The sequence below is a fragment of the Mytilus galloprovincialis genome, chromosome 14 (assembly GCF_965363235.1).
Source record: "Mytilus galloprovincialis chromosome 14, xbMytGall1.hap1.1, whole genome shotgun sequence".
Classification (NCBI taxonomy): Eukaryota; Metazoa; Mollusca; class Bivalvia; order Mytilida; family Mytilidae; genus Mytilus; species Mytilus galloprovincialis.
The window spans coordinates 72,904,356-72,930,308 of record NC_134851.1 but is presented as its reverse complement, the minus strand read 5'-3'; the positions used below and the strand labels follow the sequence as shown (position 1 = coordinate 72,930,308).

Here is a 25,953-nt window from a genome sequence, read left to right as displayed (position 1 = left end):
AGAAGGTAATGTCCCTGTGTTTCACATCTCATACCTGTCCAAGAACAGAAGGTAATGTCCCTGTGTTTCACATCTCATATCTGTCCAAGAACAGAAGGTAATGTCCCTGTGTTTCACATCTCATATCTGTCCAAGAACAGAAGGCAATGTCCCTGTGTTTCACATCTCATATCTGTCCAAGAACAGAAGGTAATGTCCCTGTGTTTCACATCTCATATCTGTCCAAGAACAGAAGGTAATGTCCCTGTGTTTCACATCTCATATCTGTCCAATAACAGAAGGTAATGTCCCTGTGTTTCACATCTCATATCTGTCCAATAACAGAAGGTAATGTCCCTGTGTTTCACATCTCATATCTGTCCAAGAACAGAAGGTAATGTCCCTGTGTTTCACATCTCATATCTGTCCAAGGACAATAACTAAGTAAGAACAGAAGGTAATGTCCCTGTGTTTCACATCTCATATCTGTCCAAGAACAGAAGGTACAGAAGGTAATGTCCCTGTGTTTCACATCTCATATCTGTCCAAGAACAGAAGGTAATGTCCCTGTGTTTTACATCTCATATCTGTCCAAGAACAGAAGGTAATGTCCCTGTGTTTCACATCTCATATCTGTCCAAGGACAATAACTAAGTAAGAACAGAAGGTAATGTCCCTGTGTTTTACATCTCATATCTGTCCAAGAACAGAAGGTAATGTCCCTGTGTTTCACATCTCATATCTGTCCAAGAACAGAAGGTAATGTCCCTGTGTTTCACATCTCATATCTGTCCAAGAACAGAAGGTAATGTCCCTGTGTTTCACATCTCATATCTGTCCAAGAACAGAAGGTAATGTCCCTGTGTTTCACATCTCATATCTGTCCAAGAACAGAAGGTAATGTCCCTGTGTTTCACATCTCATATCTGTCCAAGGACAATAACTAAGTAAGAACAGAAGGTAATGTCCCTGTGTTTCACATCTCATATCTGTCCAAGGACAATAACTAAGTAAGAACAGAAGGTAATGTCCCTGTGTTTTACATCTCATATCTGTCCAAGAACAGAAGGTAATGTCCCTGTGTTTCACATCTCATATCTGTCCAAGAACAGAAGGTAATGTCCCTGTGTTTCACATCTCATATCTGTCCAAGAACAGAAGGTAATGTCCCTGTGTTTCACATCTCATATCTGTCCAAGAACAGAAGGTAATGTCCCTGTGTTTCACATCTCATATCTGTCCAAGAACAGAAGGTACAGAAGGTAATGTCCCTGTGTTTTACATCTCATATCTGTCCAAGAACAGAAGGTAATGTCCCTGTGTTTCACATCTCATATCTGTCCTAGAACAGAAGGTAATGTCCCTGTGTTTCACATCTCATATCTGTCCAAGAACAGAAGGTAATGTCCCTGTGTTTCACATCTCATATCTGTCCAAGAACAGAAGGTAATGTCCCTGTGTTTCACATCTCATATCTGTCCAAGAACAGAAGGTAATGTCCCTGTGTACACATCTCATATCTGTCCAAGAACAGAAGGTAATGTCCCTGTGTTTCACATCTCATATCTGTCCAAGAACAGAAGGTAATGTCCCTGTGTTTCACATCTCATATCTGTCCAAGAACAGAAGGTAATGTCCCTGTGTTTCACATCTCATATCTGTCCAAGAACAGAAGGTAATGTCCCTGTGTTTCACATCTCATATCTGTCCAAGAACAGAAGGTAATGTCCCTGTGTTTCACATCTCATATCTGTCCAAGAACAGAAGGTAATGTCCCTGTGTTTCACATCTCATATCTGTCCAAGAACAGAAGGTAATGTCCCTGTGTTTCACATCTCATATCTGTCCAAGAACAGAAGGTAATGTCCCTGTGTTTCACATCTCATATCTGTCCAAGAACAGAAGGTAATGTCCCTGTGTTTCACATCTCATATCTGTCCAAGAACAGAAGGTAATGTCCCTGTGTTTCACATCTCATATCTGTCCAAGAACAGAAGGTAATGTCCCTGTGTTTCACATCTCATATCTGTCCAAGAACAGAAGGTAATGTCCCTGTGTTTCACATCTCATATCTGTCCAAGAACAGAAGGTAATGTCCCTGTGTTTCACATCTCATATCTGTCCAAGTACAGAAGGTAATGTCCCTGTGTTTCACATCTCATATCTGTCCAAGAACAGAAGGTAATGTCCCTGTGTTTCACATCTCATATCTGTCCAAGAACAGAAGGTAATGTCCCTGTGTTTCACATCTCATATCTGTCCAAGAACAGAAGGTAATGTCCCTGTGTTTCACATCTCATATCTGTCCAAGAACAGAAGGTAATGTCCCTGTGTTTCACATCTCATATCTGTCCAAGAACAGAAGGTAATGTCCCTGTGTTTCACATCTCATATCTGTCCAAGAACAGAAGGTAATGTCCCTGTGTTTCACATCTCATATCTGTCCAAGAACAGAAGGTAATGTCCCTGTGTTTCACATCTCATATCTGTCCAAGAACAGAAGGTAATGTCCCTGTGTTTCACATCTCATATCTGTCCAAGAACAGAAGGTAATGTCCCTGTGTTTCACATCTCATATCTGTCCAAGAACAGAAGGTAATGTCCCTGTGTTTCACATCTCATATCTGTCCAAGAACAGAAGGTAATGTCCCTGTGTTTCACATCTCATATCTGTCCAAGAACAGAAGGTAATGTCCCTGTGTTTCACATCTCATATCTGTCCAAGAACAGAAGGTAATGTCCCTGTGTTTCACATCTCATATCTGTCCAAGAACAGAAGGTAATGTCCCTGTGTTTCACATCTCATATCTGTCCAAGAACAGAAGGTAATGTCCCTGTGTTTCACATCTCATATCTGTCCAAGAACAGAAGGTAATGTCCCTGTGTTTCACATCTCATATCTGTCCAAGAACAGAAGGTAATGTCCCTGTGTTTCACATCTCATATCTGTCCAATAACAGAAGGTAATGTCCCTGTGTTTCACATCTCATATCTGTCCAAGAACAGAAGGTAATGTCCCTGTGTTTCACATCTCATGTCCCTGTGTTTCACATCTCATATCTGTCCAATAACAGAAGGTAATGTCCCTGTGTTTCACATCTCATATCTGTCCAAGAACAGAAGGTAATGTCCCTGTGTTTCACATCTCATATCTGTCCAAGAACAGAAGGTAATGTCCCTGTGTTTCACATCTCATATCTGTCCAAGAACAGAAGGTAATGTCCCTGTGTTTCACATCTCATATCTGTCCAAGAACAGAAGGTAATGTCCCTGTGTTTCACATCTCATATCTGTCCAAGTACAGAAGGTAATGTCCCTGTGTTTCACATCTCATATCTGCCCAATAACAGAAGGTAATGTCCCTGTGTTTCACATCTCATATCTGTCCAAGAACAGAAGGTAATGTCCCTGTGTTTCACATCTCATATCTGTCCAAGAACAGAAGGTAATGTCCCTGTGTTTCACATCTCATATCTGTCCAAGAACAGAAGGTAATGTCCCTGTGTTTCACATCTCATATCTGTCCAATAACAGAAGGTAATGTCCCTGTGTTTCACATCTCATATCTGTCCAAGAACAGAAGGTAATGTCCCTGTGTTTCACATCTCATATCTGTCCAAGAACAGAAGGTAATGTCCCTGTGTTTCACATCTCATATCTGTCCAAGAACAGAAGGTAATGTCCCTGTGTTTCACATCTCATATCTGTCCAAGAACAGAAGGTAATGTCCCTGTGTTTCACATCTCATATCTGTCCAAGTACAGAAGGTAATGTCCCTGTGTTTCACATCTCATATCTGTCCAATAACAGAAGGTAATGTCCCTGTGTTTCACATCTCATATCTGTCCAAGTACAGAAGGTAATGTCCCTGTGTTTCACATCTCATATCTGTCCAATAACAGAAGGTAATGTCCCTGTGTTTCACATCTCATATCTGTCCAAGAACAGAAGGTAATGTCCCTGTGTTTCACATCTCATATCTGTCCAAGAACAGAAGGTAATGTCCCTGTGTTTCACATCTCATATCTGTCCAAGAACAGAAGGTAATGTCCCTGTGTTTCACATCTCATATCTGTCCAAGAACAGAAGGTAATGTCCCTGTGTTTCACATCTCATATCTGTCCAAGAACAGAAGGTAATGTCCCTGTGTTTCACATCTCATATAAGAACAGAAGGTAATGTCCCTGTGTTTCACATCTCATATAAGAACAGAAGGTAATGTCCCTGTGTTTCACATCTCATATAAGAACAGAAGGTAATGTCCCTGTGTTTCACATCTCATATAAGAACAGAAGGTAATGTCCCTGTGTTTCACATCTCATATAAGAACAGAAGGTAATGTCCCTGTGTTTCACATCTCATATCTGTCCAAGAACAGAAGGTAATGTCCCTGTGTTTCACATCTCATATCTGTCCAAGAACAGAAGGTAATGTCCCTGTGTTTCACATCTCATATCTGTCCAAGAACAGAAGGTAATGTCCCTGTGTTTCACATCTCATATCTGTCCAAGAACAGAAGGTAATGTCCCTGTGTTTCACATCTCATATCTGTCCAAGAACAGAAGGTAATGTCCCTGTGTTTCACATCTCATGTCTGTCCAAGAACAGAAGGTAATGTCCCTGTGTTTCACATCTCATATCTGTCCAAGAACAGAAGGTAATGTCCCTGTGTTTCACATCTCATATCTGTCCAAGAACAGAAGGTAATGTCCCTGTGTTTCACATCTCATATCTGTCCAAGAACAGAAGGTAATGTCCCTGTGTTTCACATCTCATATAAGAACAGAAGGTAATGTCCCTGTGTTTCACATCTCATATAAGAACAGAAGGTAATGTCCCTGTGTTTCACATCTCATATAAGAACAGAAGGTAATGTCCCTGTGTTTCACATCTCATATAAGAACAGAAGGTAATGTGCCTGTGTTTCACATCTCATATAAGAACAGAAGGTAATGTCCCTGTGTTTCACATCTCATATCTGTCCAAGAACAGAAGGTAATGTCCCTGTGTTTCACATCTCATATCTGTCCAAGAACAGAAGGTAATGTCCCTGTGTTTCACATCTCATATCTGTCCAAGAACAGAAGGTAATGTCCCTGTGTTTCACATCTCATATCTGTCCAAGAACAGAAGGCAATGTCCCTGTGTTTCACATCTCATATAAGAACAGAAGGTAATGTGCCTGTGTTTCACATCTCATATAAGAACAGAAGGTAATGTGCCTGTGTTTCACATCTCATATAAGAACAGAAGGTAATGTCCCTGTGTTTCACATCTCATATAAGAACAGAAGGTAATGTGCCTGTGTTTCACATCTCATATAAGAACAGAAGGTAATGTGCCTGTGTTTCACATCTCATATCTGTCCAAGAACAGAAGGTAATGTCCCTGTGTTTCACATCTCATATCTGTCCAAGAACAGAAGGTAATGTCCCTGTGTTTCACATCTCATATCTGTCCAAGAACAGAAGGTAATGTCCCTGTGTTTCACATCTCATATCTGTCCAAGAACAGAAGGTAATGTCCCTGTGTTTCACATCTCATATCTGTCCAAGAACAGAAGGTAATGTCCCTGTGTTTCACATCTCATATCTGTCCAAGAACAGAAGGTAATGTCCCTGTGTTTCACATCTCATATCTGTCCAAGAACAGAAGGTAATGTCCCTGTGTTTCACATCTCATATCTGTCCAATAACAGAAGGTAATGTCCCTGTGTTTCACATCTCATATCTGTCCAAGAACAGAAGGTAATGTCCCTGTGTTTCACATCTCATATCTGTCCAAGAACAGAAGGTAATGTCCCTGTGTTTCACATCTCATATCTGTCCAAGAACAGAAGGTAATGTCCCTGTGTTTCACATCTCATATCTGTCCAAGAACAGAAGGTAATGTCCCTGTGTTTCACATCTCATATCTGTCCAAGAACAGAAGGCAATGTCCCTGTGTTTCACATCTCATATCTGTCCAAGAACAGAAGGTAATGTCCCTGTGTTTCACATCTCATATCTGTCCAAGAACAGAAGGTAATGTCCCTGTGTTTCACATCTCATATCTGTCCAAGAACAGAAGGTAATGTCCCTGTGTTTCACATCTCATATCTGTCCAAGAACAGAAGGTAATGTCCCTGTGTTTCACATCTCATGTCTGTCCAAGAACAGAAGGTAATGTCCCTGTGTTTCACATCTCATATCTGTCCAAGAACAGAAGGTAATGTCCCTGTGTTTCACATCTCATATCTGTCCAAGAACAGAAGGTAATGTCCCTGTGTTTCACATCTCATGTCTGTCCAAGAACAGAAGGTAATGTCCCTGTGTTTCACATCTCATATCTGTCCAAGAACAGAAGGTAATGTCCCTGTGTTTCACATCTCATATCTGTCCAATAACTAAGTAAGAACAGAAGGTAATGTCCCTGTGTTTCACATCTCATATCTGTCCAAGAACAGAAGGTAATGTCCCTGTGTTTCACATCTCATATCTGTCCAAGAACAGAAGGTAATGTCCCTGTGTTTCACATCTCATATCTGTCCAAGAACAGAAGGTAATGTCCCTGTGTTTCACATCTCATATCTGTCCAAGAACAGAAGGTAATGTCCCTGTGTTTCACATCTCATGTCTGTCCAAGAACAGAAGGTAATGTCCCTGTGTTTCACATCTCATATCTGTCCAAGAACAGAAGGTAATGTCCCTGTGTTTCACATCTCATATCTGTCCAAGAACAGAAGGTAATGTCCCTGTGTTTCACATCTCATGTCTGTCCAAGAACAGAAGGTAATGTCCCTGTGTTTCACATCTCATATCTGTCCAAGAACAGAAGGTAATGTCCCTGTGTTTCACATCTCATATCTGTCCAATAACTAAGTAAGAACAGAAGGTAATGTCCCTGTGTTTCACATCTCATATCTGTCCAAGAACAGAAGGTAATGTCCCTGTGTTTCACATCTCATATCTGTCCAAGAACAGAAGGTAATGTCCCTGTGTTTCACATCTCATATCTGTCCAATAACTAAGTAAGAACAGAAGGTAATGTCCCTGTGTTTCACATCTCATATCTGTCCAAGAACAGAAGGTAATGTCCCTGTGTTTCACATCTCATATCTGTCCAATAACTAAGTACATATGTTACAGCTTGAGAACACAAACATTGCAATAAGTAATGATAAGCCTTTCATGTAAATTTATAAAAATGTGGCAAAAGTACACGGATGCCCCACTCGCACTATCATTTTCCATGTTCAATGGACCGTGAAAATGGGTAAAAAATATAATTAGGCATTAAAATTAAAAAGATCATATCATAGGGAACATTTGTACTAAGTTTCAAGTTGATTGGACTTCAACTTCATCAAAAACTACCGTGACCAAAAACTTTAACCTGAAACTCGCACTTTCATTTTCTATGTTCAGTGGACCGTGAAATAGGGGTCAAAAGTTTAATTTGTCTTTAAAATTAGAAAGATCATATCATAAGGAACATATGTACTAAGTTTCAAGTTGATTGGACTTCAGCTTCATCAAAAACTACCTTGACCAAAAACTTTAACCTGAAGCGGGACAGACGGACGAACGGACGAACTAACGGACGGACGGACGAACGGACGCACAGACCAGAAAACATAATGCCCCTCTACTATCGTAGGTGGGGCATAAAAATGTGGCAAAAATTATATAGGTGAGATAGCATGCAGTGTTGGTTGTACAGACGCCTGGTATTTCTATCTCCCCCACATCGTGTCATGCTGGGGACAAAAATTAACCATGGTAAAATGAATATATCCCCCACATCGTGTCATGCTGGGGACAAAATTAACCATGGTAAAATGAATGTATGGTCAATGCAACTAAGTATACACGAAAAACAGACAAGACATTTTTTTGTTAAATGATATGAAAATTAAAACTTGATTTATTAAGAAACATTACATACCAAGTTATATGCAGCTAACAGCAGAGCTTCAACACCTCCACAACTCTGGAATAGAAAGAAAGACTGTCAGTCTAAAATAGAACAAGTTATATGCAGCTAACAGCAGAGCTTCAACACCTTCACAACTCTGGAATAGAAAGAAAGACTGTCAGTCTAAAATAGAAAGTTGATTAAAACTTACATAAACTCTGGAAGACAGCTTAATGTATAAATATTGTTTATAAATTTCTGCTTGTAGACTGTAAAATGACTTTTTAATATCAAATAGTATATTATATCACATATATATTTGCCTTTAAAATGTAAAGTTTCATATTGCTGAACTCTTAAGACTACAGATAATTGCATTTTTTCACATCAAATATATTGACTAGAAAAAATGTCATGACTTTTCTGCTATTTGTTTCTAAAACATCAAAGTGCAGAAAGAAGTAATATTAGTTGTTAGTGGCTTTGAACTAGCTGTCAGATAACTGCGAGTACTCTCAGATCTGTTTATTGTGTCTTTTTGTGTCGGGATGTATAAGTACCGGGCCACGTCCACTTGTATTTTTGTCCATCAGATGAGTTAAGCCTTTTTCAACTGATTTTTATAGTTCGTTCTTATGTTGTACTCTAATACCACTGTCCCAGGTTAGGGGGAGGGTTGGAATCGCCCTAACATGTTTAACCCCGCCACATTATTTATGTATGTGCCTGTCCCAAGTCAGGAGCCTGTAATTCAGTGGTTGTCGTTTGTTTATGTGTTACATATTTGTTTTTTCGTTCATTTTTTTACAAAAATAAGGCCGTTAGTTTTCTCGTTTGAATTGTTTTACATTGTCTTATCAGGGCCTTTTATAGCTCACTATGCGGTATGGGCTTTGCACATTGTTGAAGGCTGTACGGTGACCTATAGTTGTTAATGTCTGTGTCATTTTGGTCTTATGTGGATAGCTGTCTCATTGGCAATCATACCACATGTTTCTTTTTATAATATATAAAATGGATAACATTGGAGTTACCAAAATTATTGAACAGATTACTACAGTACATCAGACTACAAAATCTCACTTTCATGACTTTTCTCTCAGAGAGACAAACAAGAAATTATGTCATGCTAAGAATAACACTACTCAGGGTCGTATTATTAATTCAGAAAAGGTGTCTAAAAAAATGTCCTTCATTTTTGTGTCTTTTTTTTTCTAATTTTGTTATTTTTAATGGCCCATTTCTCTGTAGCATTATTCCAATATTGTCTATTCTATAAACCCTTTTCAGACCCTAATACAGCCTACTTAAAGTCAAACCCTCCAGCCAGAATGAAACTGAACTGACATTATAACCTCCATAGAAATTTATTTTATTACAAAAATAAGTTAACACAGTGTCAGGACTATACAGGATAACTATCACATTTCAATTTCATTAAAAACTAAACATTTTCCCCAAAGTTTGCTCTAGGCTAGATGATTCTGCTTAATGGTATTTTATTTCTTCCCATAAAGCTTGTGTAATGTCTTCTACCAACAATTAAACATATTTTATTTGTTTTTTATTGATGAAAAAAATAGTCTGACAACCTTAATGATATGCTGTTATTGTTATTTGCAACCAGCAAGTCCACAACAAAACAGAATCATCTTATATTTAGAATCAGTCATTCCTTAGCAAGACAGTGCTGGATCTCAACTTTATATTTACAATATTAATCAGCAAGTCACCCAACAAGGTTGAATCATCCTAAATTTACAATAAGTAAACTCGGTCTCCTTATTATATATTAAGAATCACTGAGACAAAAACAAGACTTATAAGGACACAGTATATACATTTAGTGAGACCAAAAGAAGACTAGGAACCTTATATGTACAATCAGTGAGACCAAGAGAAGACTAGGATACTTAATTATATGTACAATCAGTGAGACCATGAGAAGACTAAGACAACTTATATGTACATTCAGAAAGACCAAGAGAAGACTATGACACCTTATATGTACAATCAGTGAGACCAAGAGAAGACTAGGACACCTTATATGTACAATCAGTGAGACCAAGAGAAGACTAGGACACCTTATATTTACAATCAGTAAGACCAAGAGAAGACTATGATATCTTATATGTACAATCAGTGAGACCAAGAGAAGACTAGGACACCTTATATGTACAATCAGTGATACCAAGAGAAGACTAGGACACCTTATATGTCCAATCAGTGAGACCAAGAGAAGACAAGGACACCTTATATGTACAATCAGTGAGACCAAGAGAAGACTAGGACACCTTATATGTACAATCAGTAGGACCAAGAGAAGACTAGGACACCTTATATGTACAATCAGTGAGACCAAGAGAAGACTAGGACACCTTATTTGTACAATCAGTGAGACCAAGAGAAGACTAGGACACCTTATATGTACAATCAGTGAGACCAAGAGAAGACTAGGACACCTTATATGTCCAATCAGTGAGACCAAGAGAAGACTAGGATACTTAATTATATGTACAATCAGTGAGACCAAGAGAAGACTAGGACACCTTATATGTACAATCAGTGAGACCAAGAGAAGACTAGGACACCTTATATTTACAATCAGTAAGACCAAGAGAAGACTATGATATCTTATATGTACAATCAGTGAGACCAAGAGAAGACTAGGACACCTTATATGTACAATCAGTGATACCAAGAGAAGACTAGGACACCTTATATGTCCAATCAGTGAGACCAAGAGAAGACAAGGACACCTTATATGTACAATCAGTGAGACCAAGAGAAGACTAGGACACCTTATATGTACAATCAGTAGGACCAAGAGAAGACTAGGACACCTTATTTGTACAATCAGTGAGACCAAGAGAAGACTAGGACACCTTATATGTACAATCAGTGATACCAAGAGAAGACTAGGACACCTTATATGTCCAATCAGTGAGACCAAGAGAAGACAAGGACACCTTATATGTACAATCAGTGAGACCAAGAGAAGACTAGGACACCTTATATGTACAATCAGTAGGACCAAGAGAAGACTAGGACACCTTATATTTACAATCAGTAAGACCAAGAGAAGACTATGATATCTTATATGTACAATCAGTGAGACCAAGAGAAGACTAGGACACCTTATATGTACAATCAGTGATACCAAGAGAAGACTAGGACACCTTATATGTCCAATCAGTGAGACCAAGAGAAGACAAGGACACCTTATATGTACAATCAGTGAGACCAAGAGAAGACTAGGACACCTTATATGTACAATCAGTAGGACCAAGAGAAGACTAGGACACCTTATTTGTACAATCAGTGAGACCAAGAGAAGACTAGGACACCTTATATGTACAATCAGTGAGACCAAGAGAAGACTAGGACACCTTATATGTCCAATCAGTGAGACCAAGAGAAGACTAGGATACTTAATTATATGTACAATCAGTGAGACCAAGAGAAGACTAGGACACCTTATATGTACAATCAGTGAGACCAAGAGAAGACTAGGACACCTTATATTTACAATCAGTAAGACCAAGAGAAGACTATGATATCTTATATGTACAATCAGTGAGACCAAGAGAAGACTAGGACACCTTATATGTACAATCAGTGATACCAAGAGAAGACTAGGACACCTTATATGTCCAATCAGTGAGACCAAGAGAAGACAAGGACACCTTATATGTACAATCAGTGAGACCAAGAGAAGACTAGGACACCTTATATGTACAATCAGTAGGACCAAGAGAAGACTAGGACACCTTATTTGTACAATCAGTGAGACCAAGAGAAGACTAGGACACCTTATTTGTACAATCAGTGAGACCAAGAGAAGACTAGGACACCTTATATGTACAATCAGTGAGACCAAGAGAAGACTAGGACACCTTATATGTCCAATCAGTGAGACCAAGAGAAGACTAGGACACCTTATATGTCCAATCAGTGAGACCAAGAGAAGACTAGGATACCTTATATGTACAATCAGAGAGACCAAGAGAAGACTCAGTCTTCTAAAACTTACAATTGATGAGACTTAAAAACAAGACTGGGTCGACTTGTATTTAAAATCAAATTAAGACTCGGTATACACCCTTGAATCTAAAATTTCCAAAACTCTAACAATGCAGAATAGGTGAACTTAAATTTACTATTTTGCTAAACCCAGTCAAGTCTTACAATCAACAAGATAAAACTTGAAAACTAAGTGCCTTGAGTGGTCCAAAGCATTCTGTTAGAACTAAGTGCCTTGAGTGGTCCAAACCATTCTGTTAAAACTAAGTGCCTTGAGTGGTCCAAAGCATTCTGTTAAAACTAAGTGCCTTGAGTGGTCCAAAGCATTCTGTTAAAACTAAGTGCCTTGAGTGGTCCAAAGCATTCTGTTGAAACTAAGTGCCTTGAGTGGTCCAAAGCATTCTGTTAGAACTAAGTGCCTTGAGTGGTCCAAAGCATTCTGTTAAAACTAAGTGCCTTGAGTGGTCCAAAGCATTCTGTTAAAACTAAGTGCCTTGAGTGGTCCAAAGCATTCTGTTAAAACTAAGTGCCTTGAGTGGTACAAAGCATTCTGTTAGAACTAAGTGCCTTGAGTGGTCCAAAGCATTCTGTTAAAACTAAGTGCCTTGAGTGGTCCAAAGCATTCTGTTAAAACTAAGTGCCTTGAGTGGTCCAAAGCCTTGAGTGGTCCAAAGCATTCTTTTAAAACTAAGTGCCTTGAGTGGTCCAACGCCTTGAGTGGTGCAAAGCCTTGAGTGGTCCAAAGCATTCTGTTAAAACTAAGTGCCTTGAGTGGTCCAAAGCATTCTGTTGAAACTAAGTGCCTTGAGTGGTCCAAAGCATTCTGTTAAAACTAAGTGCCTTGAGTGGTCCAAAGCATTCTGTTAAAACTAAGTGCCTTGAGTGGTCCAAAGCATTCTGTTAAAACTAAGTGCCTTGAGTGGTCCAAAGCATTCTGTTAGAACTAAGTGCCTTGAGTGGTCCAAAGCATTCTGTTAAAACTAAGTGCCTTGAGTGGTCCAAAGCATTCTGTTAAAACTAAGTGCCTTGAGTGGTCCAAAGCATTCTGTTAAAACTATCAACAAATTTCAAAATAAGCGTTCACCATTTATTATCTTGCAACCAAAACTGTGACAGAAGACAGACAGTCAGCGTTGACTAAATGGGAAATAATTTTCTTTATTTAATGTTCCTCATATAATATTTTTTTCATATATATAACCTGAATTATTTTTTTTATGTGAAATGATCAACTTGACAATGCCTACTTATGGCATGTTCTAAATAGTACAGACTAATTTATCATTTTATATAACTAGGAAGATTCATGAGTGACTTTGATCATGTGATCAATTTCTTGATCCAGCATTTCATAAAGTCATTTAATCATAATAAATGATGTTATCTCTACATGCATTCTATCTTTATATAGATCCTGTGTCCACTTAGAACAACTAAAATAGTATGATATATATGTGTGGTTCCAGTTGCATCTTGAAAATTAATTGCTTCGCTCAGCTGGATACAATGGCAGAGGTCCACCCCTGAACAGTTGGGGCAAAAATGGACACAGTATTGGTGCTTGTTCACATACATTTTTGGCCTTACAAAGATCTCTTCTATTTTCCAAACTTTAACCAATCAAACTTCTTAAATAAATCAAATTGTTAAAATCTTTAAAAAAAATTCCGTCAAAATCATGATTGACTGGGTCCACAATGACAATGTACGTTATGAAAATTTCATCAATGAGGCACTGTATGCAGCGAGACCCCATTACCGTCACAAAAGCAGGGGCCCCAATCTGAGAATTTATATCAAAGTATATATAAATTCTGGTGTTTGCCCTGTAAAACCTACGGTTATCCAATGGAGGAAGTTTGTCTAGAAATTGTCACATACTTAGACCTGTATATAACTAGCCTTGATGATAAAGTACTACACAGAAGCATTGAACTTTAGAGATGATTATTGCAATTTTTGTATCAGTTTAGTAGCTATCATTTGCTTCTTTATTATTTTGTCAGTTCAATAGATATCATTTTCTTCTTTATTATTTTACGACTATAATTAATTTCTGAACAATATCATTAGAAAGATGACAGACCAATATGATTACAAAAGAATTCCCTGAACAAACAAAATCACATATCATCACCATTATAATCCGACTCTTGACTTCAATAGTAAAGGATATTTAGATTTAAAACATTGTACACATGGTCATTATTATAAAACAAAGTCTATAACCAGTTTACTCAGAAGTCATTCCACTTTTTTAATAGTGTATTAAATTCATTTATTTTTTCAAGGTTTTTATTTAAAGTATAACTACTGCAAGTAATGTGACAACTTTTAAGTATTGCGATTAATGTGACTACTTGAGTATGGCAATAATTATAGAACTAGCATTCTGATACATACATGACATATTATACATCTGTATGTAGTTTTTTCCTAAAATAGCAATGAAATTCGCATTTCTGTTAATTCTTCAAAAGTCGCAATATATATTATAAATGCACACAATAATTTCTAAATTAAAGTATTTTTATATTTGGTCCCTTATAATATATATATACAAAGTATTGCTATGAATTTCTTTTAATCTTTATTCTATATTCGCTAGAGGTATAGAAGGAGGGTTCAGAAATCTCACAAAGTACAGTATACCGGTAATCACTCGTCGTTTTTTAACCTGTCCCTCTGGCCTTAAATGTTAGTTTTGTATGTTTTTTTAATTTTAGATCATTTATATGTTTTGGAGTTAAGTGTGATGTCCATTTTCACTGAACTAATACACAATTTTTTTAGGGGCCTGCTAAGGACCACCTCCAAGTGAGGGATTTTCTCGCTGAGTTGAAGACCCACTGACCAGTGTCCTTTGGCTGTTGTATTCTCTTTGGTCAGGCTCTAATGTCTCTTTGGTCAGGCTCTAATGTCTCTTTGGTCAGGCTCTAATGTCTCTTTAGTCAGGCTCTCATGTCTCTTTGGTCAGGCTCTAATGTCTCTTTGGTCAGGCTCTAATGTCTCTTTGGTCAGGCTCTAATGTCTCTTTGGTCAGGCTCTAATGTCTCTTTGGTCAGACTCTAATGTCTCTTTAACATTATTCCCTATTTCCATTCTCAATTTTATATATATTACACTGTGTGAGGTGCTTATATTCTATTGATTTTTTTACTCAGAAATTTGTTCTGATTGAACAGAAGTTTAGTTTAAACAGGCTGAATTATTTAACACTATTGACTGTGTCTGCAAACCTAGGGAAAATTATAACCTAATAATTGGAATAATGGTACAGTATGCAGCTTTAATTTGATGTTTAATTACAATCAGATTAAATTTATATGCAAACAATGTACACATTTAGTATCCTGTTTTTTCTTATGTAATTACTTGTGCATGTAAAAAAAAAAAAAAAAAAGGAAAAGAGGTACAATTGCCAATTCACAATGAGACAACTTTCCACCAAACTTCAAATCAAGTGAATGTAAGCAATTATAACTATATATATAGGCAACAGGAAGGCTACTACAACGAGAAACCCATACCTCACACCCAGATATAAAAGGCCCAGACATAAAAATATAAAACAAGAAAACAAATGGCATGATTTATAACAAAACAATATACGAAAAACTAATATGACAGACATGAACCAACAACAACCACTGAATATAGCTGGCTTCTTACTTGGGACCAGCACATAAAAAATGTGTCATGTATAAAGTGAAATTACAGATGCAGCTTACGGACCACCTAATAAGTGGGTATATTGTATTATACAGATGCAGAGTACTGACCACCTAATAAGTGGGTAGAGTACTGACCACCTAATAAGTGTGTATATTGTATTATACAGTATATTTTACACTCATCCCTAAAACAATAGGTTTTTCATATGTGTAACAACTGGAAGCAAACTAGCTATAAATTCACACTTCAGCCCTCAATATGACATCATGTGGTTGCAGGGCTGATATATGGTTATTAGCCCTCAATATGACATCATGTGGTTGCAGGGCTGATATATGGTTATTAGCCCTCAATATGACATCATGTGGTTGCAGGGCTGATATATGGTTATTAGCCCTCAATATGACATCATGTGGTTGCAGGGCTGATATATGGTTATTAGCCCTCAATATGACATCATGTGGTTGCAGGGCTGATATATGGTTATGACATCATGTGGTTGCAGGGCTGATATATATATGGTTATCAGCCTAGATGTGTTATTACATTGGTAGTGTATGATCATCTTTTGCCTGGGTATATGTCACATCACATGTCTGACGTCTCGGATTGATACATGGGTAGTTATTGAAAAGGACATTCATTAATCTGTCAGTACAAAAATGGTTATCTTTTAAGATCATGCACCCATGCTGAAAATAAATAATTAGCATTCAACCACTGTCTGAGATGATGCTTTAAATTCAAAGCAATGATAAGCTGTGTTTTGGAAGTGTTATTAGTGGGTTTTTTTTTAAATAAAGGGAATATTTACTTTAAGCACAAAGGGCTACACACTTGTATATGGACCATTATGTCGAGTCACTTAAGTAAGGGAACAGTATGATTTGCTGGAATTTGTCTAATGAAAGATGGCTGTTTGTAAAATCTTTAAGGTTTTAAGCAAGAACTGGCATCTAAAGAATAAAATAATTCATAAGCTTATCAAAATATAAAAACAACGTTCCAAATAACCAATTATCAAACTAAGTGTTGACCTCATCAGTACGATCTAGCAACAGCTGATCTGCAATAAAGACTCAAATATTACATTTATGTACTAACTCTAATGTAAAGAAAAATTCCTTAGTTCCACTCAGCTGGCATCTCCATGATCACTGTTAATCATAATATTTCTAAACGCTGACTGATGATGATTGTACCCACTTTTATTTAATATTGAACTTCTTTCTCCTAGCTCTGTTTATATTTTTGTCGTAGATTATGTTGTTTAAATGGCTGTCCAATTTACAGCAAAAAATTATTCTTAATAAATTGAAAAGTTTGACTTAAATACAATATGGCAATTATTAGTGACATCTCCTTATTTTTATAATAGTTAATAAATAAACAATAAAATTAGAAACTAGACTTTAATACCACTGATACTCTTAAATTTTGTTTTCTAAATTGACACCTGAGAATTGGTATGATAAGATCGTTATTAATTTAAGACTTGTTAAATGAGAAACCGTCATTAAGAGGGCTGTATATGTCACGTTCTGCTTCAAGGTAAATATATCAAACTTATATTGCTTTCTTTTTAGTAATAATCAGTGACTGAGGTTTTCCAAAGCTAATAGTCAATACTACATTTCCAACACTAGCAACAGATTATAAACCAAATTAATATTGTTTTTAAATCTTAAATAAATTCTAAGATGTTAAGATATTTCACATCTAAGATGTTGGGGAAAGTTTAAATAATAAATATGCATAAACATGATAAAAAAAAATATATTCAAAGAAATAAAGAACTTAAATAATATTTAGGCATTTATCCCAATAATACTCAATGGAATATAAACTAGAGGCTCTAAAGAGCCTGTGTCGCTCACCTTGGTCTATGTGCATATTAAGCAAAGGACACAGATGGATTCATGACAAAATTGTGTTTTGGAGATGGTGATGTGTTTGTAGATCTTATTTTACTGAACATTCTTGCTACTTATAATTATTTTTATCTATAATGAACTTGGCCTAGTAGTTACAGTTGAAAATATTTTGTAAAAAAATTTACAAAAATTTACAAAATTTATGAAAATTGTTATATATTAACTATAAAGGGAAATAACTCCTTAGGGGGTCAATCGACCATTTTTATCATGTTGACTTATTTGTAGGTCTTACTTTGCTGAACATTATTGCTGTTTACAGTTTATCTCTATCTGTAATAATATTCAAGATAATAACCAAAAGCTGCCAAATTTTCTTAAAATTACCAAATCAGGGGCAGTAACCCAACAACGGGTTGCCTGATTGGTCTGAAAATTTCAGGGAAGATAGATCTTGACCTAATGAACAATTTTATTCTGTAAGATTTGCTCTAAATGCTTTTGTTTCAGAAATAAAATAAAATATTACAAAAATTTACGAAAAACTGTTAAAAATTGACTATAAAGGGCAATAACTCCTTTAGGGGTCAACAGACCATTTTGGTAATTTGACTTATTCATAGATCTTACTATGCTGAACATAAATGCTGTTTACAGTTTATCGCTATCTATTATAATATTCAAAATAATAATCAACTAGAAAAAAACTACAAATCGCTCACCTTGGTCTGAGTATGTGCATATCAGACAATAGACACAGATAAATTCATGACAAAATTTGAGTTTTGGAGATGGTGATGTGTTTGAAGATCTCACTTTACTGAACATTCTTGTTGCTACAATTATTTCTATCTATAATATGAACTTGGCCAAGTCATTACAGTGAAAAATATTTTCTAAAAATTTATGAAAATTTATGAAAATTGTTAAAAATTGACTATAAAGTGCAATTACTCCTTAGAAGGTCAATTGACCATTTTGGTCATGTTGACTTATTTTTAGGTCTTACTTTGCTGTACATAACTGATGTTTACAGTTTTCTCTATCTATAATAATATTCAAGATAATAACAATAAACAGCTGCGCCATGAGCACATGATACGCCCGACATCTTGTGTGGAAGTTTTATGCAATAATCATAAATAGTTTCTGAGAAAGTTTTAAGCAATAACCATATATTCTTTTTGAGACACAGCGGGACATGTGAAACCACCCCCCACCCCACCCGTTTTTTTTTTTTTTACAAAAACCTAAATATCACTTAAATAAAATTTTGAAACAAAACCAAAAAGTACTGGTATACAGATCTTAAGATTTATATAACAAAATAGTGTGTAAAGTTTTAAACAATAATCATAAATTGTTTTTGGATACGGCACAACATGTAAAAACCCCTCCCTCTTTTTTACAAAATACTCAATAACTCAAAAATGGAATTTTGAATCATCACCAAAAAGTATACAGATCTTTAGATTAATATAACAAAGACATGTGTAAAGTTTTAAGCAATAATCATAAATCATTTTTTGAGATATGGCACGAAAAATCAAGAATCGTTTTTGAGATACAGTGTGACATGTGAAAAAAACACACCCCCTGTTTTAGTTACAAAGTGCCGTAACTCAAAAAGTATGAATCTTATTTTCACCAAAAAGTATACAGATCATTTGACCATCATAAGAAACAACTATATTAAGTTTCATAAAATTTGAATAAGTCGTTCTCAAGTTACGGTGTGACATATTTACGCCAGACAGACAGATGGACAGACAGAGGGACAGACGGACGGACACCGGACATTTGTATACCATAATACGTTCCGTCAAAATTTTGATGGGCGTACAAAAACCGGCAAACTTTCCTAAAAATTACCAATTCAGGGGCAGCAACCCAACAACGATACACAATTTAAAAGTTGTCTGATTCATCTGAAAATTTCAGGGCAGATAGATCTTGACTTGATAAACAATTTAACCCTGTCAAATTTGCTCTATATATTTGCCCCTATGTTCTATTTTTAGCCATGGCGTCCATCTTGGTTGGTTGGCCGGATCACTGGACACAATTTTTAAACTGAATACCCTAATAATGATTTTGGCCATGTTTGGTTAGATTTGGCCCAGTAGTTGCATTAAAGTTTGCGGACGACAGACGCTGGACGACGATGGAAGACATGGAAGAAGGACGCCAAGTGATGAGAAAAGCTCACTTGACCTTTCAGGTCAGGTGAGCTAATGAGGAAATAAATCAATAAAATATTCCAGTTGATACTATCTTTTGATTGTAAAAAGCTTCTGTCCAAGTTTGGTAAAAATCCAGGATAGTTTATGAATGTAATATTAAATGTTTAAAAACTTTAACTGCAGACTGGATGTAATGTTAACTGGACGAAAACAAAATTTCCTTCTAGATATTAGCTTTTGATCATAAACAAGCTTCTGTCCAAGTTTGGTAAATATCCAAAATAGTATAAGAAAGTTCTTTAAATTTTCAAGTTTAACCACAGAGTGAATGTAATATTTCCTGGCAGAAAAACTAAGTCCATATATATGCATTTATAAGTAAAATATGGAAAAAATGGAGTTTTATTTTTTTTTAAATTTACTTCCGGATACATTGAGTATCTTATGATCATAAACAACCTTCTGTCCAAGCTTGGTAATAATCCAGGAGAGTCTAAGAAAGTTATTAAAATTTCAAAAACTTTAACCCAAAGTGAAAATTTGTGGACACGCTGCCCACAACGACGACGGAATGTAGGATCCCTCAGTCTCTCTTTTTGGACTAAAGTTGAAGGCTCGACAAAAATTGGTATACCGGTAGCTAGTAAGAATACTTCTGCGTATTCATTTTCAAAATTTTACAAAATACATCATATAACATTTGTCTTAGTATTCATTAGTAATTCACGTCAAAGGAATAAGATGAAAATATGCATATTCAATTGGTAGACTAACAATCAATGCTTATCAACAAAAATTTAACCAAATCTGTTTTTCCCCCTACATGTCCTATACATGCATGTTATAAAGATTTGTTTTTATGAAGATTTTTTTTTTTAAATAAACAGAAAAAACATTTTTTTTAAATAAACTAAGAACCTGAACCTTCATTTTATATTTCAAAATTACAGGCCATTTTTTATTAAGGAATTCATGTGAAAAGAGCTAAAAAAAAACTTCAATATAATATAAGTGATTATAAATTATATAAATATCTACCCGACAAATATTTCGCCAAATAAGTATTTCTATCCAGGCCTGGTGCTAATTAGGCCAGGTGTTCACACACACGATCTCACAGCTTCCCCTCACACTATTGATTTACACAACACAATCATATACTTATCATTAGATATCATTAACACATTCAGACAGATGGACAAAAAAATAGATGTGATACACGATGATTTAAAAATACAATTATATATTAATGGAAAAAAAAAATAGCTGTGATACACGACTCCTTAAAAGAACCATTATATATTAATGGACAAAAACTAAATAAAGCTTGCCCTCCAATTAACAACTTAAGTTGAGAATGGAAATGGGGAACGTGATAAAGAGACAACAATCTGACCAAAGACCAGAAAAATGTTTGTTGGTCACCAAAGGGTCTTCAACACAGCAAAAAAATCCCCAACCAGGAGGCCTGCTTCAGCTGGTCTCTTAAACAAAAACGTGTACTAGTTAAGTGATAATGGACATCATACTACAGTCCGTTTTATATAAGTGAACTAAATCTTTAACAAAACATATGTTTTGCTGAAAGTAGTCTTAAGTTAGATTTATGCACAGTGCCTTACACATACAACTTTTTGATTTATTATGAATGTTACCATATTTCTTTTCAATGTATATAATAAAGCTTCTTTTGGTCAAATTCCTTGAAGGTTTTTCAAAAACATATCTTTGTACCATTAACAATCAGAAAATACAGGTAAACCCATTGTAATGTTGATATAAACTTACCTTTTACCATTAACACTGAGAGAAGACAGATAAACCCATTGTAATGTTGGTATAAACTTACCTTTTACCATTAACACTGAGAGAACAGATAAACCCATTGTAATGTTGGTATAAACTTACCTTTTTACCATTAACACTCAGAGAAGACAGGTAAACCCATTGTAATGTTGGTATAAACTTACCTTTTTACCATTAACACTCAGAGAAGACAGGTAAACCCATTGTAATGTTGGTATAAACTTACCTTTTTACCATTAACACTCAGAGAAGACAGATAAACCCATTGTAATGTTGGTATAAACTTACCTTTTACAATTAACACTCAGAGAAGACAGGTAAACCCATTGTAATGTTGGTATAAACTTACCTTTTACCATTAACACTGAGAGAAGACAGGTAACACCCATTGTAGTGTTGGTATAAACTTACCTTTTTACCATTAACACTGAGAGAAAACAGGTAACACCCATTGTAATGTTGGTATAAACTTACCTTTTTACCATTAACACTGAGAGAAGACAGATAAACCCATTGTAATGTTGGTATAAACTTACCTTTTTACCATTAACACTCAGAGAAGACAGGTAAACCCATTGTAATGTTGGTATAAACTCACCTTTTACCATTAACACTGAGAGAAGACAGGTAACACCCATTGTAGTGTTGGTATAAACTTACCTTTTTACCATTAACACTGAGAGAAGAAAGATACATCCATTGTAATGTTGGTATAAACTCACCTTTTTACCATTAACACTGAGAGAAGACAGATACACCCATTTTTTATGTTGGTATAAACTTACCTTTTTACCATTAACACTGAGAGAAGACAGGTAGATCCATTGTAATGTTGGTATTAACCTACCTTTTTACCATTAACACTCAGAGAAGACAGGTAAACCCATTGTAATGTTGGTATAAACTTACCTTTTTACCATTAACACTGAGAGAAGACAGGTAACACCCATTGTAATGTTGGTATTAACTTACCTTTTTACCATTAACACTGAGAGAAGACAGATAAAACCATTGTAATGTTGGTATAAACTCACCTTTTACCATTAACACTGAGAGAAGAAAGATACATCCATTGTAATGTTGGTATAAACTCACCTGTTTACCATTAACACTGAGAGAAAACATACACCCATTGTAATGTTGGTATAAACTTACCTTTTTACCATTAACACTGAGAGAAGACAGGTAGATCCATTGTAATGTTGGTACAGTGAAACCTGTCCAAACCGAACACCCACGGGACTTTCTGTTTTGTTCGGTTTTCACAGGTGTTCGGATTGTAGAGGTAAACGGAAGTCGACATTCTAATAATGTTGGCACTTACTGACAAGGGATAATAAGTGACACAACAGACCACAATTTATTTTTGTGTTGATTTTGATGTAAATGTAAAAATATAAGTAGATGAAGATGGACGTATACGTATTGCTACATTCTTTTTTTATATATATCAAACGCCACTCCCTCAAACACGGCCGTCGTTGTGAAACTATAAATCGTTCAATGATGTCCGAATTGGAGCGATTTTGCTTAATTTACTGACCAATTCAGATTCCAAGTCTCTGTCAAATGACAATTTCGAAGTTGAATTGAGGTCGCCATTTTCAATTATCTGTACACACGAGTTCTCAGACTAAACTGGCCCCCGCTGATTGATACTTCGCCACAAGATAAGAGTTAAACAGCAGCAAGATCCAACTTATTCTCGGACTTTATCGTTGCTAAATAGCAAACGGAAATCTACAGGAGCATCTGAATTATATATAGGGCTTCTAAAGGGAATCCGACATCCCGTAAACATGATTCAAAAGCCATTGACCTTGTTGTGTTGCATGACTTATTAATCCAGTTAATGGTTTTAAAACTATTATTTATTTATATATTTCTCTCATAATTATCCACTGTCACTCCTTCATTGTATATATGTTATTGTAGTTAGTCTTTAATTTGTTGCCATAACCATTTATTGTCAATGTGTTAGTGCTAATAAAGTTATCTTATCTTATCTTTTAAACAGTTTAACTACAGAATGGCAGTTACGATTTTGTGGCCGTAATTATTTGCGTCCGAGATTGTTGAGTAACGTGCATTTGATTGATCTCCGGGAAAGTTCCTTTCTTTCTCTTTTCGGCGATCGGGGCAATAGTTTAACGTTTCTTTACAAAAAAATCATTTGATCACTGAATGCATGGACACAAACATGCTAATTAGTTGGAAATAACAACTCATTAGTTGATTTAACCTCAAATACACTCGGGGTCATCCTGTGTTAGTTTAATTAAATCATGCAAGTAATTAAAAATACTTTTTTGTTTTGATTGCTATCGACCTATTTTGACAGGTAGTGTTTTAATACAAATTTACTAACGAGCCTTCAAAAAGCGTTCGGAATTCGGTGTTGACAGGGTTCGCTTTTTCAGGTTAAATTAACGCAAATTGATAGGGAAATTGTGTGGGACTTTGAAAATTGTTCGGTTTAAACTGAAATTCGGTTTTATCAGGGTTCGGTTTACCCAGGTTTCACTGTATAAACTTACCTTTTTACCATTAACACTCAGAGAAGACAGGTAAACCCATTGTAATGTTGGTATAAACTTACCTTTTTACCGTTAACACTCAGAGAAGACAGGTAACACCCATTGTAATGTTGGTATAAACTTACCTTTTTACCATTAACACTGAGAGAAGACAGATAACACCCATTGTAATGTTGGTATAAACTTACCTTTTTACCATTAACACTGAGAGAAGACAGGTAAACCCATTGCAATGTTGGTATAAACTCCAGGGCAAACAATCTGAGTCCTGGTTGATTAGATCTGTAAAACTCAAACAACTGATGACAAATCGGATCTAGAACCTACAAAATAAAATAAATTTGAATAAAACATATCAAAATAAATCAGAAATGTGTACATTGGACATAGATAATGCCTATGCTTATACATAAAATGTTATGGTGGGATATAACACAAGAATGTTAAAAGTGACAAAACCAAATTTTTCCTTGATCTGCATGTTGTGGTTTTAAGTATTGTTTATCAGTTTTATAACATTGGATTGACACAAGTTGAAGAACAGAAACGAAAAAATCAGTGAATTTTCCATTTATAAAGGGGAAAAACTCTAGAAAAGTAAATGTGATGCCACCAAAATTCAAATTTGATCTGTGTTAAGTGGTTATAAGCAATAATATATTAACAATATTTAATAAGTTTCATAACATTTGGTTTTAAGCAATCTAAAGTTAGAGAACATGGAGAATTTTGGGACGTACGGATATACAGAGGTACAGACATATAAGGGTAAACCATAGGTCCCTCTGCTACAGCTATAAAAGGACATGTATCACTCAAGAACTGAAGAAATGTGATGCCACTTAACTTCAAATTGATCCTTTTTTTGTGGTAATAAGAATTGTGTACAAGTTTTATAACATATATGATTGAAGCTGAATGGAAACAAAAAATTCAGCAATTTTTATGTTTATAAAGGGGCATAACTCATGAACGTCAAAAGTGACACCATTCAAGCATTGTGTATACACTTTACAGCATCGGGTTGAGGCAAAGTTTGAGAACAGAAACAAATTTTAGTGACAATTACCAGACGGAAAGACAAGAGTTACGTAACATGAAATGCCCCAGCTGCTTTTACAGATAACCTGATCTGATAGTCAGAGCATGTCAGTATTGATATTCTGACTGGTACCCTAATTACCTCCGTCTTGTAATTCTGACTGGTACTAAAGTATCTTCAGTATTAAAAATAACTGTACCAGTACAATTGAGATATCTGAATGGCAATCAAATAGTGCTGCATGAACCAGAATACCTTTAAATATTGATGAACTGAATGGTACCCTAATTAATATATCATCATTGATCATCTCACTTCATGACAAAATAAACAAACCAGGACACAGATTCCACTAATCATCAATTATTAGTATCTCTACTTAAATAGGGCTATAAACTTCACATTTATTTATCAAATGATATTTTCTCTTTTTATTTCATTTTTATAAATCAAATTTTCATTTGCATTCTAATTATTTCCTATCAATCAAACTTGTGTTTACAGGGCGGCTACAAAACAATTTTTGTACGGAGTTCAAAATGTGAACATCTACTGAAAATGTTATGACTGATTCAATGATCTTGTAAGTAAAAGAACATAGGGTGTAATTCCTCAATCAGACAGAAAACCCAGCATCACAAAATGAACACATCTAGATCTCAGAACATATTTCTTAGTACAGGTATCATCATATAGAACACATCTAGATCTCAGAACATATGTCTTAGTACAGGTATCATCATATAGAACACATCTAGATCTCAGAACATATGTCTTAGTACATATCATATAGAACACATCTAGATCTCAGAACTCAGAACATATGTCTTAGTACAGGTATCATCACATAGAACACATCTAGATCTCAGAACATATGTCTTAGTACATATCATCATATAGAACACATCTAGATCTCAGAACATATGTCTTAGTACATA

The 25,953-nt window shown here is 35.6% G+C and overlaps 1 protein-coding gene across 2 annotated transcripts in view; it reads right to left on the bottom strand.

Annotated features, from left to right (window-relative positions):
- Positions 1 to 25,953, bottom strand: part of LOC143059532 (hyccin-like) — an 80,001-nt gene that overhangs the window by 31,362 nt on the left and 22,686 nt on the right. Inside the window, exons 4-5 of one of the 2 annotated variants that reach the window (XM_076233045.1) lie at positions 24,162 to 24,296; positions 7,906 to 7,950 (exon numbers count right to left, since the gene is read on the bottom strand). In XM_076233045.1, coding sequence (XP_076089160.1) covers positions 7,906 to 7,950; positions 24,162 to 24,296 — 180 coding nt within the window. Of the gene's footprint in view, positions 1 to 7,905; positions 7,951 to 22,096; positions 22,151 to 24,161; positions 24,297 to 25,953 lie in introns of those variants that run through there. The other variant, XM_076233046.1, reaches the window with a different exon arrangement.